Source organism: Diadema antillarum, unplaced genomic scaffold (assembly GCF_040938485.1).
Source record: "Diadema antillarum isolate AM-2024a unplaced genomic scaffold, OU_Dant_1.0 seq00001022_RagTag, whole genome shotgun sequence".
Lineage (NCBI taxonomy): Eukaryota > Metazoa > Echinodermata > Echinoidea > Diadematoida > Diadematidae > Diadema > Diadema antillarum.
In genome coordinates, this window is record NW_027271857.1 from 498823 (window position 1) to 516870 (window position 18048).

Here is an 18048-nt window from a genome sequence, read left to right on the forward strand (position 1 = left end):
GGTGCTGCTCAAAACTTGGCTGCCGGTAAATCGGACTTGTGTGCGCAGCTCCGGGCAACTACGGGCGAGATAATTTTCCTGCGTGCTGGAAAAACCTTACTCGCAACAAGCCCGCGTATAGCTTGCCCGGAAAGGTGTGACACGGCCTTTAGGCTGCCGAACTCATTCGGTGGGGACAAAAACCAACTGTGCTTACAATTTGTTTTTGTGATGGTTGTGGAGGAGCAGAAAGTTACCAAAATGTGCCGTCAATGTCCTGCAAATTTTGGTAATTACCAAAATGTGCAATTTACCAAAATGTGCCGTAACACAGTACACGTATATTAGTAGTCATACCCATAACCGAATTTGTAGCTTCTAGGATTTATCAAGGCAGGAAAACTCCATCGCATAAAACAAAGAAAAAAATAAGACTGTGTTATTGAATATGGAACTAAAAATGATTCTCCTCAAACTATAATTCAGAGTTTGCAATATCAGCAGACCATAAGATTGTGCTGTAGAGAAAGCAGAATATCTAAAATAGATGACTCTGACTTCACAGCACTGTAACTTATGGTGGCCATAACTGGGGGCTTTAAAGAAGAACAAAACCACTTGCAATTGGTTATGCAATGAGCCAGGTGGGTTGCTATGTCAGTGCATAAATTATCTTTTGGTAGGCATACTTGAAGCCCTCCAGTTAGAAATTACCATTAACTAGAAATGTCGCTTTGGCGACTGGTATGCCTCCGCCATAATGCATGATTTTCCCAATAGGTCTAGATAGTACATGTGGACACTGTGTGATTACATTTTCACAAAATTGGCAAAATATTTGAATGACAAGTTCATCACAAATGTGTTGAATGTTCACCTTCCTTGACGTAGGTTTAATTGGATGAATAGGAGAGCATGTATCTAGGGATTTAAGGACTTTAACTTGACTTTGACCCATTCATACATTTAGGCATTGAGTAATTTTCAAGGTACAGGTGTGGAGAAAAAGTGCAATTTCTGAATTGAATAGTAAATTGTTACCATTTTCATCTGGCCTTGACCCTAAAATTCATAAGATAATTACTTTCAGGTAGAACATGCATAATATGTACTAAGTTTCAAGGTAACTTGAGCCACTTCCGAGATATGGAGGAAAAAGTTAGTTCAGCACTTTCACTTGATCTTTGACCTTTTGACCTTTGAGGCAAAAAGAGAAAAAAAAAAAATTTCCAGAGAATTTCTATTACATGTAGGTTACACACGCATACACCAAGTGTAAAAAAACAACCCTGCTGGCATTGCATAAATATGAGGGTAATAGTAAAATTTTGAAGTCTTGCACTTGACCTTTGACCCCTGACCTTTGACCCCATGAACCCTACATTCTCTAGATAATCACTTCCAGTCAGTACGTGTATACTTGTATACTATGTTCCATGCAGATACCTTGAACAATTTTCCAAGGTACGGAGAAAAAAAAGAAGTTTTGATATTTTTACTTGACCTTTTGACCTTTGACCTTTGACCTCATGACCCAAACTTTCACCAGAGAATCTTAATTGGGTAATACATGTATACACTAAGTTTCAAGAAAATCTCTTCAGGCATTCAATAGATATGGTGGAAATAGTGAAATTTTATGTATTTGACCCTTTACCTTTTGACCTTTGACCTTTGACCTCATGACCCAAACTTTCACCAGAGAATCTTAATTGGGTAAAACATGTATACACTAAGTTTCAAGAAAATATCTTCAGGCATTCAATAGATATGGTGGAAATAGTGAAATTTTATGTATTTGACCTTGACCTTTTGACCTTTGACCTTGAGCATGTGCACCCAAAAGTTGATAGGCACAACTTCACCCCCTAATACACATACATGCCAAGTTTCATTAGGATACCTCAACAGGTTTCGATAGTTACCTTGTCCACAAAATTCATTACGGACGGACGGAAGGACGGACGGAAGGACGGACGGAAGGACGGACGGACGGACGGACGGAAGGACGGACGGACGGACGGACAACCCGAAAACATAATGCCTCCGGCACCACTTCGTGGCGGAGGCATAAAAAAAACAGTACCCAAACCAAATTGGTCTACAGCTTAACAGACGATTTTCATAATTTCACATCATATACGGTAGTACATAAATCGACAGCTCCATGTATAGATTCGTGGAATTTACTGTGGTTTTTGAGCAGAGAAACCATATTTTGAAAAACCTTAAACAAATTACACTGAACAAGGATGATGACATAGAAGCTCACATATTTCAGAATGTAAGAGTGTAATTCCATTACAATACCACTTGCTTGCGAGTTCACCTGTGTATAATCTATGCATACCTTCTTATGTTCTGCTTCCTTGAACCCCAACTGATGCATTATTATCATGACTCTGCCATGTCGTCATCCTTGTTCATTGCAATTTGTTATAAATTTCGAAAATATTCTCAAACTTCATCCCAACTATTATAAATTCTGAAACTCCGCCCTCAGTATAACTAATTTATAGTTGTTCAAATATAAAAATCTGAAAATCATCTAGAGAGGTCCCCTTTAGGCAGGGAAGTAGTTTACAGGTATCTAACATTTTGTATATTTGACTTAAATTGTTTCCTGACATACCTTTCAGGCATCAGTAAATTCACCGCTGGAATGTTTGTTCTGTCTCTTCCTTCTCATCTCTCTCAACCCTTCAGGTTCCCCCTTCTCTCTCTCTCTCTCTCTCTCTCTCTCTCTCTCTCTCTCTCTCTTTCTGTCAACACAAAAATATCAATGCTATACATGTAATTTTACAACACAGGCTGAGGCATATATAATATGTATGATATACAAACTTCAGTTTATTGTAACTGAAGTTTCCACTCATGCATATAATCTTATAGAGGTAGAAAGTTTGTCATAATACAGAGACATAATATTTGTAATGGACATTGGAGTACTAAGACACATGTAGCTGATTGCACATTATTACATGTACAAAGTTAAGCCTTGAAGTAGAAGTCTTCTCAAAATCAACTTGCCTTTATAATCTGGCTCTTGCTCTGACAGTTTAAAATTCTGTGATTTGATTGAAATAAGGCAATGTCTAAAGCAGTCAAAATGATAAATTGCATTCCCTTGTCAATTGAGTTCCTGATAGTATGGAAAGGCACAGTGTTAGGAAGATCAAGATGCTACTGAAGAGGCACAGGTAACATGGAAAATATTCATCAGGAGCTTGGCCTTGACACACCCATATGCCCTCCTAATCATGAAATGAAAGTAAAAAGATCTGTAAAGAATGGGTACAAGGTCTAAAAACCTCTAGCATTTGCTTCAGGAGACATGAAGCAAACAACCTCACAATTTCTCATGACTACACTATTCAGTCTCTGATTGCTTGGAACAATCCTGCTAATACAGATGGCCACAGAAATGTGGATGACTCAAATTGATGTTAGTTTATGTTATGTTGGTTTTTGCTTTCTGTTTTTATGGAGGAAGTGTCATCATTATTTTGCATTTCCTCATGACAGTCCTCCTAGTAAGCTTGAATGTACTAATGAACTTGGATAATCTTCGCCAAGCTGTTTTCTTGGCATTTAGTTAACCTTCTCCATCCCAACAGACAAAAAACACTCAAAATAAAACCAAAATTGATATAGCAAAGAAACGAACCCTTTAAAAAATTGCAGTAACTCGATTTGCACAACATATACATGTGAAACAATGCAAAAATTTCAGATGAAAACAAATGAATACTGTTAAACAGAACAATCTTGGCTCACTTCACTGAATAATAATTTCAATTCATCTGGAAAACAAAGCAAACCAGTGAATGTACTTCACAAATAACACAAATTACTCATCCCATTTACAAATTCTAAACAATTATTGCTCATCCCATATACAAATTCTAAACAATTTCTGCAAGTACATGAAAAAAATATACTCTTTGTAATGCCAGGTATGACTAGAAATGTCGCTACAGCGACTGGTTATACCCCCGCCAAACAACATTTCATAAGCTTTGGTCAAAACAACATTTCATAAGCTTTGGTCAAAAAACTGAGGAAGTAGTTAAATCCGCAAGATCTTTCCTTGATCTTCTGCCATTAATATGCCGTTACCATGGCAACGTACTTTCGGGTACTGTCGAAAAATGCGTCTTGCACATCTACAACCAAAGGCACACATCTGTACCAAGTTTCATGGAAATTGGGCAAAAACTGAGGAAGTAGTTTGCAACACAAAATTTTCCATCATTTTGGCTCATAATATGTGAGCTGTTACCATGGCAACATACTTTTTGTCACTGTCAAGAAATGTGTCATGCTGACCTATATCCTAAGACAAACATTCAATATGAATTCCATGAGAATTGGAAGAACACTGATGAAGCAGTTTTGCCATGAAGCATTTTGCCCTATATTTTACCAATAACATGCCGTTACCATGGCAACGCACTTTTTGCCACTGCGGAAATATGTGTCTTGCACATTAACATATTCAGATGAACATCTGTACCTAATTTCATAAAAATTGATCAAAAACTGTGGGAGGAGTTCGCGACGCAAGATTTGTACCCATTTTTGCCCATAATATGCCGTTACCATGGCAACGTACTTTTGGGTACTGTCAAAAAATATGTCTTGCACATCTACAACCCAAGGCACACATCTGTGCCAAGTTATATGGGAATCGGTTGAAAACTGAGGAAGTAGTTCGCGACGCAAGATTTGCAACGGACCGACCGCCCGACCGCCCGACCGCCCGACCGACCGCCCGACCGCCCGACCGCCCGCCCGACCGCCCGACCACCCGCTGATTCCTATATACCCCCTTCAAACTTCGTTTGGCGGGGGTATAAATATTTCATCAATGTAATTAAAATCTTTGTGACTTTTCCCATACAAAAATTTACAATTCACAATTCATCTAAGGCATGCTGTGGGAAAGGAAGTCAGCTCACAGAATCTTACAAATGCTACATGTCTAATGACAGAGATTAGATCATTTAGTGTACCAAAACCTAGTCAGAAATGATACATCTAACATGATTATGCAAGTTACAAGCAAGACACCAGTGTCTGTATCACATGGAATGGTCCATACTATTGTATTACAGAGTGCAGCAGGGAACACATATCAGTCTGTGTAGTCTGGCTTCCAGACCATTTGCCAGTACAAATTTGCTTCCTGGAATATTAATGCCCTCTATAAAGGTAGAAAGAAGTAGCAGGTTGAGCTGGATGTGGCATTGCCTTTGTTTCCACTGAGGGTGCATTTTGTGGAAGGGACTGAAGTTAGCAAATGGTCTAAAAACCAGACTACAGTGTGAGCTGTCAAAAGTCACTCTTTAGGTGTGGCCTTCTGACACTTCCCTCATTTTCACTTACCACTGATATGACCAAGCCCACTTCTTGTAAGTAACTTCTCCCTTTGCATTTCAACACACTTTTAAAACATACCGTAACATCATATCACTGAGCTAAACTTTAACCATGACTGCATGCTGGTACCTTCAGCCACCCTGAAAATCCATAATGTACCAGATTGGCCACAAATGCACACCTCAGTGGACCATTCACTCATGTTGGCTGGAGTGTGCCAAAGTTGTACTGCAGTGGATGCTTAAACACAAATCCGTCTTAAGCTTAACATACTACATGTAGTACACAGCAAAGCAAGTTCAATAAAACCAGCTGATGTCTTGTGCTGTAGATTTGGTGCTTTAGATGTGGTTTGGTTTTGACCGAGATGGGAATTCTGATATTAACTTTTTGTGACTTTTTGTGAGACATTTAGAAACAACTTATATGAACTATTAAAATGCATGCTGTTATAAGGGGAATTAATTTATAATTTATTTGATGAAAATTGCTTTTGAAATGGCTGAAATATTAAAAAACAACAACAAAGTAAAACAAAGTGATCCTAATAAAAGGTGAGCCCCACCTTTTATTAGGACCTCATTGTTTTTGGATATCTCAGCCATATTACAAGCAATTTTTATCAAATAAACTTTGAATTCCTCTTAGAATGGTATGCTTTTTCAGATTTTATAAGAGGTTTCAACAGATGTTTTTCATTACCCCCCCCCCCCAAAAAAAAAGAAGAAGCTGGAAACCCAAAGCCCCATCTCAACTAAAACTAAACCATCACTTCAATTTGACAACACTAGTGATGGGCACCAGTACAATGATAAGTGTAAATAGAAACATTTAACCTCTACAAATTCTTGTATTCTTTAATCCTTCTGGATGCAGCTATTGACTATCAATAAGGCTTCCCACTAACACTGAAGGGTGCATTAGCTTAAAGAATCAAATGAATGGGAAAGTGAATTTTACACAAACAAGCATACATGCAACTTGATATTGTATCATGTCCACACACATACTTGGAAGGCTACGTATCACGCATGAATTCAGAAATGAAAATCTGATTCATGAACCTCTTTTACTGAAATACAGTTTACTGTGAGGAAATCAATAGCTGGAATAATACTAGTAACTGTTCAAGTTAGCATGCAAAATGTTAAATGCAGTCACTCTTAAAAATCTTACCCAATGGTCACTCTTGGAGCATACCAACAAGACACATAGGTAAACGGTCACATCATTGTCTGAATGCCTGCTATTCAAAACATCTTGCTAAATTATGGCACTGGATTGATATGGTGTACCACCAGGGTCACCTGACCCCCAACACACCCAACGTCTGCACAGTGGTTTGTACTAGAGAGCACAAGGCCAATAATAGTTTCATGAGTGAAGCATCATGTGTCCTGGTGGAGTCATCTCCCAGTATCTCCACTGCCATCCACACTGTCCTTGACATTCCCTGCATCATCCCCCTTTTTCTCCTCCTTCCTTGGGATGACTGCCATGGTGGCAGCTCCCGATGCAAACAGCGCCCCCTCAGTTGAGAATACACAAGTCTGGAGTTGCTCAAGGTCGCTCTGAAATAAAAAATGAATGCACTGTGGTGTTATGATTACACACTTGTTGATTACAGCGAAGGAAGTTAGTTTTTTTTTTCCAATTACTGTAACAGTGGAAATTTTCACGGTGTTGAAATTTCCGCGATCAGAAACTAGCACGAAAATAAAAGCACGCGAATATTTTTGCTTGCCATATGTTCCTCTAGTTGATGTCTTCATACCGCGGAACTAAAGACACGCGAAACTCTTCTTATCAGTCGCACGAAAATATCCACTTTTACAGTAGCATTTTTTCAAACTTCAGCTAATAAAATTTTTCTTCATTGCATGAATACAAGATTAGACTTCTTGCATGTGAAACACCAGAGGATGTCATAGCACAAACAGACTACCAATTGCTTCGATGTATACTGCTCAGGAGTATGTTTCTTGAAATACTGTGAAAATTGTGACTCTGTGACTTTCAGAACAAAATCTATATCTTGCTGGTTCTCTCTTCTTTCAGTCGATCTCAACTTTTCCCCTTTCAGTTGATTTATTTTTACAGATGAAAGGAGTATAAAATCTAAAGTATCTTCCATTTAGAGCCCATACAAGTTCTGTGTATGTCATGTTTATACAGGATATGAATATCAATCAAACAGAAACTCATTGCGAATCTGGATACTATTCTTTGACAACTAACAAACTGTTTTAATAGGATAGTACTGTATCTCTTTGTCTTTTGAAAATCAACAATCATAAACATTCACCTATAAAAAGTTACTCTATGTCTGAAGTTACAGCACCCACTCAGGAAATAAGTATGGTGCAACTATCTTAACCAGTTGAGGACGGGCTGATTTTGCTACAACACGCATTTCCCATAGACACTTGCCAGAGTATACTCGGGACTCGTCCTCAACGGCTAAATACACAGTGAGTGATTGTCTTCCCATGTGATCTTTTGCACAAAACCACAGCATATAGTATTCATCATGTAAAATGGGTTACATATCAAAATGATAGTCATCATTACCACTGATGGTCTCATAGTTTAAACACAATATACTTGGGCATCCTCTGAAAACAAACTGATGCTCAGCGCAAAGTTGAATATAACAATTACAATATGTACTTCTTTCTCATCATTACTTTGACAGAGAAACCGACACATAAATAAACAACATTGATACAATTTCAGGTGAATCATTTTACCTCAAGAGTCTTTGCACATTCCCCTGTTCTCACATCCCAGATTTTCACCTGTCACAAGAAACAGAAACGAAGATATGGCAAGGAAGACATTACATTTTACTTCAATAAAGGGTTTTATTCAAGAAATTCTAGTGAAATGAACAGATCAGTGAAACCTGGGACTATGTTATGAATGCATTAGAGAAGGGACATCAATTGAATACTGCTACTAATCAATCACTTTCAATGATATTTGCTGGGCACTCCACATGACTGCAATATTTGCCTATTGCATGAATCTGTTTCAGTCGTGTTTTTTCTCTCTCTTGCAGAAAGATGAAAAAGAATGACAAAAATATATAATCCTATGAGCGAAAGTGATAGTGCGTGATGTTAAACCTGCCAGTCACATGAAATTTGGGTCCACTTGTACAATTCTTATCTCCATAGGGGAAAGAATATTTTCATTTAAAAAAAACACAAAAAAAACATTACTGCTATTTTGAAGTGTTTCTGAGGACAGTCTGCAATTAGTGACCCATGTTTGCTCTCCTTGTAGTAATTCACAATTCTTTAGAGGAGTATTTATACATCACACTTTCATACATCCTGCAAGAATGCAACAAACTTTATACTGATTGTCAATATGAGCTTAGACTGAGCATTACACATATATACAGGTCTCACATCAAACTCATAATCCACAATAATATAGTCATAACTACATATAGCTTGCACTGGGTATACCTAAGAAAGATTAAGCTTTAAAAGATGCAACAAATTTAATAGAGTAATTCATTGTCAATATGATCTAGACAACTATCAAGATTTTCATTATCATCGTCATCAAACAGCATATATGTATCAACAAGAAACATTCGCAGCATGAATGTTTTTCAAAATTGGAGCTGACAGCCTTTTTTTGTGGCATGAAACTTCTGCGAATTGCCACTGGCATTCACTGCATTGTGTAGACTAACACTTTTGCATGCATTTTAATTTTGCAAATCTTGGCTCTTCCCAAATTTTTGCGATAGTTTCATGTCGGCAGAATGCTCGTTTTACAGTACATGTACCTTCATCATGTGTACTTCATACTGAGATCATGAGAGCATTTGTACTCACCGATTCATCATCACTGGCACTGGCCAGCATAGCACCATCCTTAGAGAAGGCTAGCGCCCTCACCCAGCCTGAGTGATCCGACAGCACCATGATGAGCTGGACATTCCTGGAGTTCCACAAACGAACAGTCTTATCCCAGGATCCTGATGCCTAATGGCACAATGACAAAATAAAATCTAATCTACTTGATTCTGCAGTTCTATCTTATATTGACTTTACAGAGAAAAGGACAAAAACAGAGAAAAATTGTTTTCTGATAATTACTAGAACAATTTGGATAAGAAATTCAGATACAAAAAGAGGATTGGGAATCAGATGTGATATTGAAAGGGGTAAATGTTTTACCTGCAAGATTTCAGTGTCTTTGACGTATGCAGGGAGCCTACAATAGTGTGAGAAACTTGATCAATACATCTGAAGATGTACTTAAAGGACAAGTTCACCTTCATAGACATGTGGGTTGAGTGAATGCAGCAATATTAGTAAAACACATCAGTGAGAGTTTGAGGAAAATCCGACAATCCGTTAAAAAGTTATGAATTTTTGAAGTTTCTGCTCAGTCACGGCTGGATGAAAAGACTACTATAGCTTGTGATGTCACATGAGTACAACGATATAAAGAAAGAATAAAGAAAATTCAACATATTTCCATTTTTCTCGCATAACAAAACACTCGACTTCTCTCTTTCAGAAGGCAGGGGGAATAATATTACCTTTAAAGGGTGTGTACAGTTCTGGTCGAGGTGTAGATTTAGCTTCTAACATTTTGCGAGATATTCAGAAATCACTCCATGAGATGTCAAAGAGCATGCAGTTCTAAGGGGTATCAAAAGTTTATTTGATGAAAATCAGTTTTGAAATGGCTGAGATATCCACAAACAAGGGGAAACAAAGAGATCCTAATAAAGTTGTGGCCTGTCGCCTTTTATTATTAGCACTTTTTTGGATATTTCAGCCTCTGAAAACCAATTTTCATCAAATAAACGTTGAATCCTTCTTAAAATTCCATGCTCTTTCATATTTCATAAGAGGTTTCTCATTATCTCACTTAGGAATGTTCAAAACATGAATCCCTACCTCAACCAGTACTGTACAGTCCCTTTAACATACGTCAGTAGCAAGTTGAAGAAATGTGCACTTTATTTAAAAAGTAAAGTTTTGTGAAATTCTCTTTTTATTTTCCTTATATAGTTGTACGCATGTGACATCATACACTGTAGTAGTCTTCTCTTCCAGCAGTGACTGCGCAGATACTTAAAATATTCGTAACTTTTGAACAGATTGTCAAATTTTCCTCAAACTTTCACTGATGTGTTCTTCTAATAGTGCTGCATTCTCTCAATCCTTATGTATATGAAGGTGGACTTGTCCTTTAACTGAAAATGGGATCATAAATGGAAACAGGTATTCTTGTGATAAAATTACAAGAAAATATTTATTCCCTGACATGATAATCAGTGGCAAGACTTTTAAGCAGTGGAAGAACAACTTCCATTGTTCTACTGTCAAAGTATCATTCTTTTTTCCTGACAAAATCTTTGGAAGGCTTCAGTGGCAAGACACTACCCATCTCCATCCCATAAAACCAAAGAAATTAAATTTAGACAACATTGCAGAGAGAAAAGGAAAAAAAGTAAGCAAGTTCCACCCACCAGAATCCCCATCCTGGAGAATGCTACAGCATGAATGTTGCCCGTGTGGCCCTTCAAGACTCGGACCTGGTCCATTCCAGACTCCCGACAGAGGCCCCACAGCCGCACTGTGTGGTCCCACGAGCCTGTGGCCTAACAAACGGTTCATGGTAGAAGAATCTTATCGTCAACATAAGACTTCTTGACACTCACGTCACTGTACTGTACAGCACAAGATGCACACACTGCTACGAACACATATATCGTCGCTGGGGCAACAAGACCTCGTATCTACAAAATGTCAAATGTTCAGGAGAGCCAAAAAACATGGCGGCCAAAGCACTATAGCGAATGGGATAGCTTTTCCTTTGACATGCTGTGGTGGCTTCATTTTTGGAGTAAGACAGTTGGGATTTGGACAGGACATCACTTAACCCAATATTTGACTATTAATCAAAAAAAGTCATTTTCCCTAAAATTGCAGATACAAGGTCTTGTCACCCCAGCGACGATATGCTATGTGACATATCACATTTGATTTTCTGAAGAAGGCTATACATAAACCATGACTTTATTTCCTAACGCAGGACAAATTTTGATTTTTTTTCTTAAAAAAACCCCCAACAAATAATAGGAGAAAGAGGCTGTTTGGGGACTAGAATTTCAGTAACACTGCTGACGTATATTTCAAGAATAAGAGCCAGGTAATACAGCATTATATGGACTGGAGTTAGGTGCAAGAGGACTACATGGTATGATCACTACCATATACTTCCCCCTATATTCTATACCCAATCTATATTATCTTTTAACCAAACAAACACAAATACCATGTTTCCCTTTCAGTGGAGAGGTCTTTTCTGCTTTTATTTTCAGTGGCCTTTTATCTATATCTATCATCTGTGGGTACATGTTCTTCTGAAATGATGAACACTTATTGCTGGTAATATGATTCTCAAATCTACATTCCTTGTTGCTTAGGTCCTACTTACCAACATTTTGTCATTGGCATTGAATGCACAACATTGCACCAAATTTCTGTGACCAGTTAGGATGTTCTTTGGAGTTCCAGTCTGCAAAGAAAAAAAAAAGATATGAAAAATAAAAATGACAAAAAAATAAACTTGTCTGTAGTTCAAGAACAATGGAATATCACTGGATATAACTCAAGCAAGTTATGAGATTATGAAGCTTCCAATGTGTTTACCAAATTAGTAATGATAGTCACAACCACCTACAGCGGACTCCCGGTATAACGAAGTCCTCGGGACCTGCAGTTTTCTTTGATTATATTGAAATTTTATTATAACCAATAAAGAAACAATAAAAACGCTTAGAGTGAATAACGTTACAGCCCTACTTTTTGCTTTGTTGTAACCGGATTTTTGCTATAACCAAGTTTGTTATAACGGGATTGCACTGTACTCAAACTTACAGAAGTGATGATTGCTTTACAGCACAAGCCTCTTATTCAACTCAACACAGGTCTTCCTTTATTTTGACATAAAGGTCATAATAATTGTATAATTTGGATCATATTACTGTGGTCTTGCAAAAACCTAACAACAATAATTTTTAGGGTGAGAGCAATTGCAGGCACTCCACCAACAGCCAGAAACATGATTTTGATAACAATTTTTAGTGCACAGACCAATAGTGATACATCATCACCTCCTCCTATTTGTGTGTGTTCGGTGAAAGCACAAAAATTTAAAACTCTGTGACTTTTTATTTTTACTTTATATCAATTTTGATCACATATTCTGGTAATATGAGATCAATCTATTTTGATGAAAATCAATGTGAAAATGGTGTGGAATTACACTATGAAGCTAGGTTCATTTCGTTTCTTGGTGGTCTTTATATCAATCATCTTAGATTTTTCAACATATTTAGTTAAGATAGCCCCTTGTCTACATTTTAGGTTAATGAAAAAAAAAATGTTTTATTGCTGCAGTACAATGATTGCATAATGGTAAACTGGATTGTTTTTTCTAGCACACATATTCCTTCATGCAATCACATGACACACTTGTGAATACATAATTCATGTTTCCATGTGACACCTGTCCATTAAACACAGTGTCTTCATTGAGCCAAGGTACTGTACAATGTATGTCACTGACCTTCATGTTCCACACGATTGCAGTTGAGTCCCAGGCTCCAGAGCACAGGAATTGACAATTGTTTGAGAATGACACAGTTTCCACACACCTGCAATGACCTGTAAAAAAAAAAGAGGAGAAAATAAAAGAAAGAGGAGAAACAAGGACTTACATTGTGCAAACAGTGACCTGGGATCTCTGAAGTCAAAACCTCCAAAGCTTGATCCATTTGTCTTAATTTGATCATATTCAAACCTATTGAGTTTGAGATTCAGTTTGCTATCATGAGAACAACAGTTTTCCCACATTAATTACTCATTTTGGATTTTAACTGCCCAATTTGGCCAACCCCCTCCCCCCCCCCAAAAAAAAAAAAAAAAAATGATGGCCAAATGTCAATTTTTAGTGGCCCTGGGCCACCGCTAATGTTGAGTCCTGATATGTGATATGTATTGGCTATCAATTCAATTGTTATTCACAATCCCTGATGAAGAAGGGAGACCCACAAATTTTCAGATAGGAATATAATATTGGCTTTGCATTATAACCTAGGAACGATTACATATGCATGATACAGGCATACCTGTCTATCCATTCTCTATTTATTCACAGGTTTGTTCACATCTATGTTTCATGACAAGATATACTCTATAGCATCACCATCCTTAACACAATGACTGTATCACAGGGAGCAGAGCTCACCAGTCAATCTGTAGATGATCTCTGAGTTCCGTGTTCTCCATACTATCACTGTCCTGTCAAAGGAAGCACTGGCAATGAGGCGACTATCCGGAGAAATTGCCACTCCTTTTACTGCCCCTACAAATGTGTCACAGTGGATCATAAGAATAAGAACAAAAGTATTAGGGCAATGTACAATATCTTTGATGAGCAATGCTCTAACAGGCAATGATATTTGTTGTAAATTAGCAGTAGAGTTCAATTCACAAATCACCACAACAAAAAGTAAAAAAGAATAAACCATCTAAATAAGGTATCTTCACTACATCATAGAACTGGACATCACATAATGATAATGATAATGAATATCATTTATATAGCACTTAATACCGATGTTTCTAAGCGCAACGATCTGGAAAAAAGAAGTATGACATTGAAATAAAACACAACATTATGTACATGTAAATATTATAACATAACAACAGCAACAACAACAACAGAATTAAAGTTGAGTAAACAGATAAGTTTTTAACAATGACTTAAACTTATCAACATTTTCAGCATTACGAATATGGAGAGGGAGTTTATTCCAAAGAGACGGGGAAATAACAGAAAAAGCCCTATCACCATAGCGGGTACAGGTGCGGGGACCATGTCATAGTTGGAGAGTGGAGGAAGAACGAAGAGAACGGGTTGAAGTGGAGGGGCGGAAAGAAATTAAGTCTTTAACCCTAATTTACGTGGGGGGGGGGGGCCATAATGCCCCCCCCCCCCTCGACGAATTCCGCGACCATTCCGGCGCGCAAAATTTTTTGATCGCGCCTCTCACTGACTTTTTACTTTCAAGTATCGCGCTACTTTTGAGACCAAATTTGTCGCACCCGGGCATACCATTCCGAAGCCACGCCCCTTCAAAAAATTTTCGGCAACCCAAAAATTGCTCAAAAGCGTGATTTTGTGTACAAAGTCAATACAAATTGTGTTTTTTCAATTAATTCATATAAAGATTCATAGTTTTAATTTCAATTGCTGAAATAAATTTATTTTAGTATAATTATGCTTTCCTAATTATGCTTTAAAAAATGTGTATGACAAATTCTGCTGAAAAAACAACAAAAACAAAAGTTCAAAAAAACAAAGAAATACATAAAAAATTGATAAAACAATAAAAAACATAAGAAATTAATTTTGATACTGAATTTTTTTTTGGCGCACAAATGTTCGAAATGTCACTAGGAATATCTACACCAAAAATCAGCATTCCATAAGCTTTTATAAGCCAATTACAGACGAAAATGAGGTTTTTTGCATATATTTGAATAATAATTAATTTAAAATAGAAAATGCAAATTTTTTTAAAATTTAACACGACAGTCTTGTAGATTACATCCGGCTTTATATTCATGCAAAATTTTGCAGCGATCGCGTGATCAACGGCTGAGATCTGAAGAATTCAAGGGGGGCCCTGTTTCATAAGTTGTTGGTTACGAACGGCCGAGCCTGGTGATCAGTTCTTGTGGTGAATTATTCAAATTCTAGAATAGCACATCAACTGCTCGCTAAAACTTTACGCCTTTATGAAACAGGTAAGTTAGGGTTAAGATAGGATGGAGCAAGATTACTACATATCTTGTAAACAATGAGGAGGATTTTGAAGGTGATACGTTGATGTATGGGGAGCCAGTAGAGGGATTGGAGAACAGGAGTAATGTGGTCAGATCTTTTTGTAAGGGTCACAAGCCTAGCGCTGTGTTTTGAATTCTTTGAAGTGGTGCAATACTTGAAGCAGGGAGACCAACAAGAAGGGAATTGCAGTAGTCAAGATGGGAAGAAACAAATGCATGAATGAGACGTTCAGTGGAAGACTGATCCAATAACTTTCGGATTTTACCAATTTTACAGATACCCCAAGCAGCAGAACGACATGAGTTCTTATTGTGTTGTTGAAAATTCAGATGCTTATCTACAATAACTCCCGAGATCTCTGACGGACTGAGAGGTGGGTATAGTACTGTCTTTGAGGGAAAATTCTGTGAGAGAACCACCCAGTCTGAACTGAGAATAAACATATAAAAATTCTGATTTGACACAATTCAATTTCAAATGATTATCACAAGACCATTGCTTAATATCCTCAACACATCTACTAAGTTTGCAGAGTGCTTCGACTTGGGTATTTGGTTTTATGATTATGTAAATTTGAGTATCGTCGGCATACATAACATGTAGAATATCTTCGTGACAGTTGATTTTCGAAGACAGAGGGGCTGTGTATAGAAGAAATAGTAAAGGACCAACCACAGACCCCTGGGGGACACCATGTCTGTGAGGGAACGACTGAGAAAGTGTGCCGTTAACGGTACCCATCTGGTGGCGGTCGTGTAAGTAAGATGCAATCCATCTCAAGACTGTTCCCGTAAGACCGAAGTTAGTCTCTAATCTGTTAAGGAGAATTACATGATTAATAGTGTCAAACGCTGCAGAATAATCTAAAAGCAGGAGAGCAGCTTCGTCTATTTCAATGTAGAAACTTGAAATTCCCCAAGATATTCCAAGCTATCTATGCTCATAAAAAATATGTATATATATAAAAGATGCAGAAATGTAGAGAAATTGCCAACTTGGTTGCACATTTTTTGATTCCTTTGTGCAATCAATGACCTTGAAGACAAGGTATAGTCATGCACACAACTTAATTGAGATTATTGGATGACACATTATGAGAAGTCATTAGTCATTAGGATGCCATGGATTTGGAAAAACAATAATTTTTTTTTTCTTTTTACCTTCATGTCCGAAAAATCTGCAGACAAGGATATTTTGGGGTCTGTTCCACACTCTCACTCTGCCATCATCAGATCCTGTGACCATCATTTCCATGTCCGGGGAGAAAGCCACACAGTTGACCTGAAATATACACAGATACAACATGATTAGCATTCAAAATAATGTGTGGTGCAAGTGCTCATTTCCAAAGTACCATGGGTAAGATGAAAATTATGTTCTCTCCTCTCCCACACATAACAGGCTTAATAAATATCTACAAATCATCTTGTTACATCATTCTTGTTACAAACTGTATAGTGTTGCTATAGAAATACTACATTTACTTCTTTTTCTCTTTTTTTTTTTTGGGGGGGGGGGGGGTTGACGATGCCTTCAGCGTTCACACTGTACAAAAGTATTGCACACAAATCACATTTCAACTGCTAAGCCCTTAGGTCGCCTGATCTGGAAATTCTTCCTGGCGACATTGATGCCTTGACCTAGAGTCAACCAATAAAGAGCATCAATGAATAAAATGGCAAAGCTGGGTAAAGACTTCTGGTATTTTCACATGCCCTTGAGATAAAAAATCTGACCACATGAATACTGGCTTACATTAAAACTACTACAAGGATTAAAATGAGGTCAACGTCCACATAAATATAAAGACATTGTCATTGAATTCCAGATTGATTTAGATATCATGAAACACAACATGTCAAAAACAATAAATACAGCTCTTACCATTAAATATTCGAGTCTTCTTGGAGACATCAAATGTGCCCTCCAGTTCCAACTGAGCAGAGAGCATGTTGCTGTCTTGCACACACACATACAAAGATATCTAGAATGAATTAAAACAAATAATTGCAGCAAGCAATCTGACCCCCATACCTAGCCCGACCAGACGCCGTGCGAAAGATCTAGACAAAGCACGGCGCATAGTTGTCTGACCCCCATCTAAACATTCTACACCTTGACATTACAAAATGTTTTGCCCTAATATAAATATAAGGACAGGAATATATTACAAATGCCAAATCCTTTTCAACTTCTTCCAATGAAGTTTTAGAATCAAACATGATCTCAGCTGAGCTGAATAGTTACAATGATTTGATTTGTTGTTCAGGCGGAGATCACAAATTTAAACATCACATGATCAACACACCGATTCACGTCAACGATTTAGCTGTGATAGACATTCTAGACTTTCTTTTATTTTTTTTTTTACTCTAACGTTACACAGAGTGGTGAGTCGACATGGCTTACTCTATATAGGTCTAGGTCATGGCTGCACTCACTAGTCTTGCTAAATTAACGATAACTTGTCTTAGGCCACTATTACGAAACAGGTAGAATTACAAATCACACGTTTTTAGTACGCGGGACCAAGTAATTCGCTGTGGATGCCAGCCAGGTACGACGAAACTACAAGAACCCCTCCAAGAGTCGACTATGATGGTTAATAAATTTAAATTTCATGTTCATCTACATCTACTAGTACATCTTCTTCTACTTACATTAATGTCGTGCATGACCCGACAGTTATCAACTCATCCCGTCCGGGCCATCAGCCGATCCTTGGCACAACTTTCATCGCAATTAATAATACAACTAGCTCATGCCTTCGACGCGTCCTCGCGATCCTGC

The 18048-nt window shown here is 37.6% G+C and overlaps 1 protein-coding gene across 1 annotated transcript; it reads right to left on the minus strand.

The window, feature by feature from the left end:
• Positions 1 to 6492: 6492 nt before the first annotated feature.
• Positions 6493 to 17209, minus strand: LOC139742832 (uncharacterized). Its single transcript, XM_071653349.1, has 10 exons — positions 17143 to 17209; positions 16743 to 16750; positions 16419 to 16539; positions 13654 to 13770; positions 12973 to 13070; positions 11839 to 11919; positions 10868 to 10999; positions 9216 to 9365; positions 8112 to 8159; positions 6493 to 6932 (listed from the first exon to the last, which is right to left on the minus strand). Exons 1-10 carry the CDS (start codon positions 17207 to 17209, stop codon positions 6768 to 6770), a joined length of 987 nt encoding a protein of 328 aa, XP_071509450.1. The 3' UTR covers positions 6493 to 6767.
• Positions 17210 to 18048: the final 839 nt, after the last annotated feature.

Bases quoted from the DNA above. Each gene is read 5' to 3' on its own strand.
- LOC139742832 (XM_071653349.1), bottom strand. From the start codon at position 17,209: ATGCTCTCTGCTCAGTTGGAACTGGAGGGCACATTTGATGTCTCCAAG. The intron at 13,771-16,418 runs GTAAAAAGAAAA...ACACATTTGTAG, and splicing joins CAGATTTTTCGGACATGAAG to GGGCAGTAAAAGGAGTGGCA. The intron at 11,920-12,972 runs GTCAGTGACATA...TTTTCTTTGCAG, and splicing joins CAATCGTGTGGAACATGAAG to ACTGGAACTCCAAAGAACAT.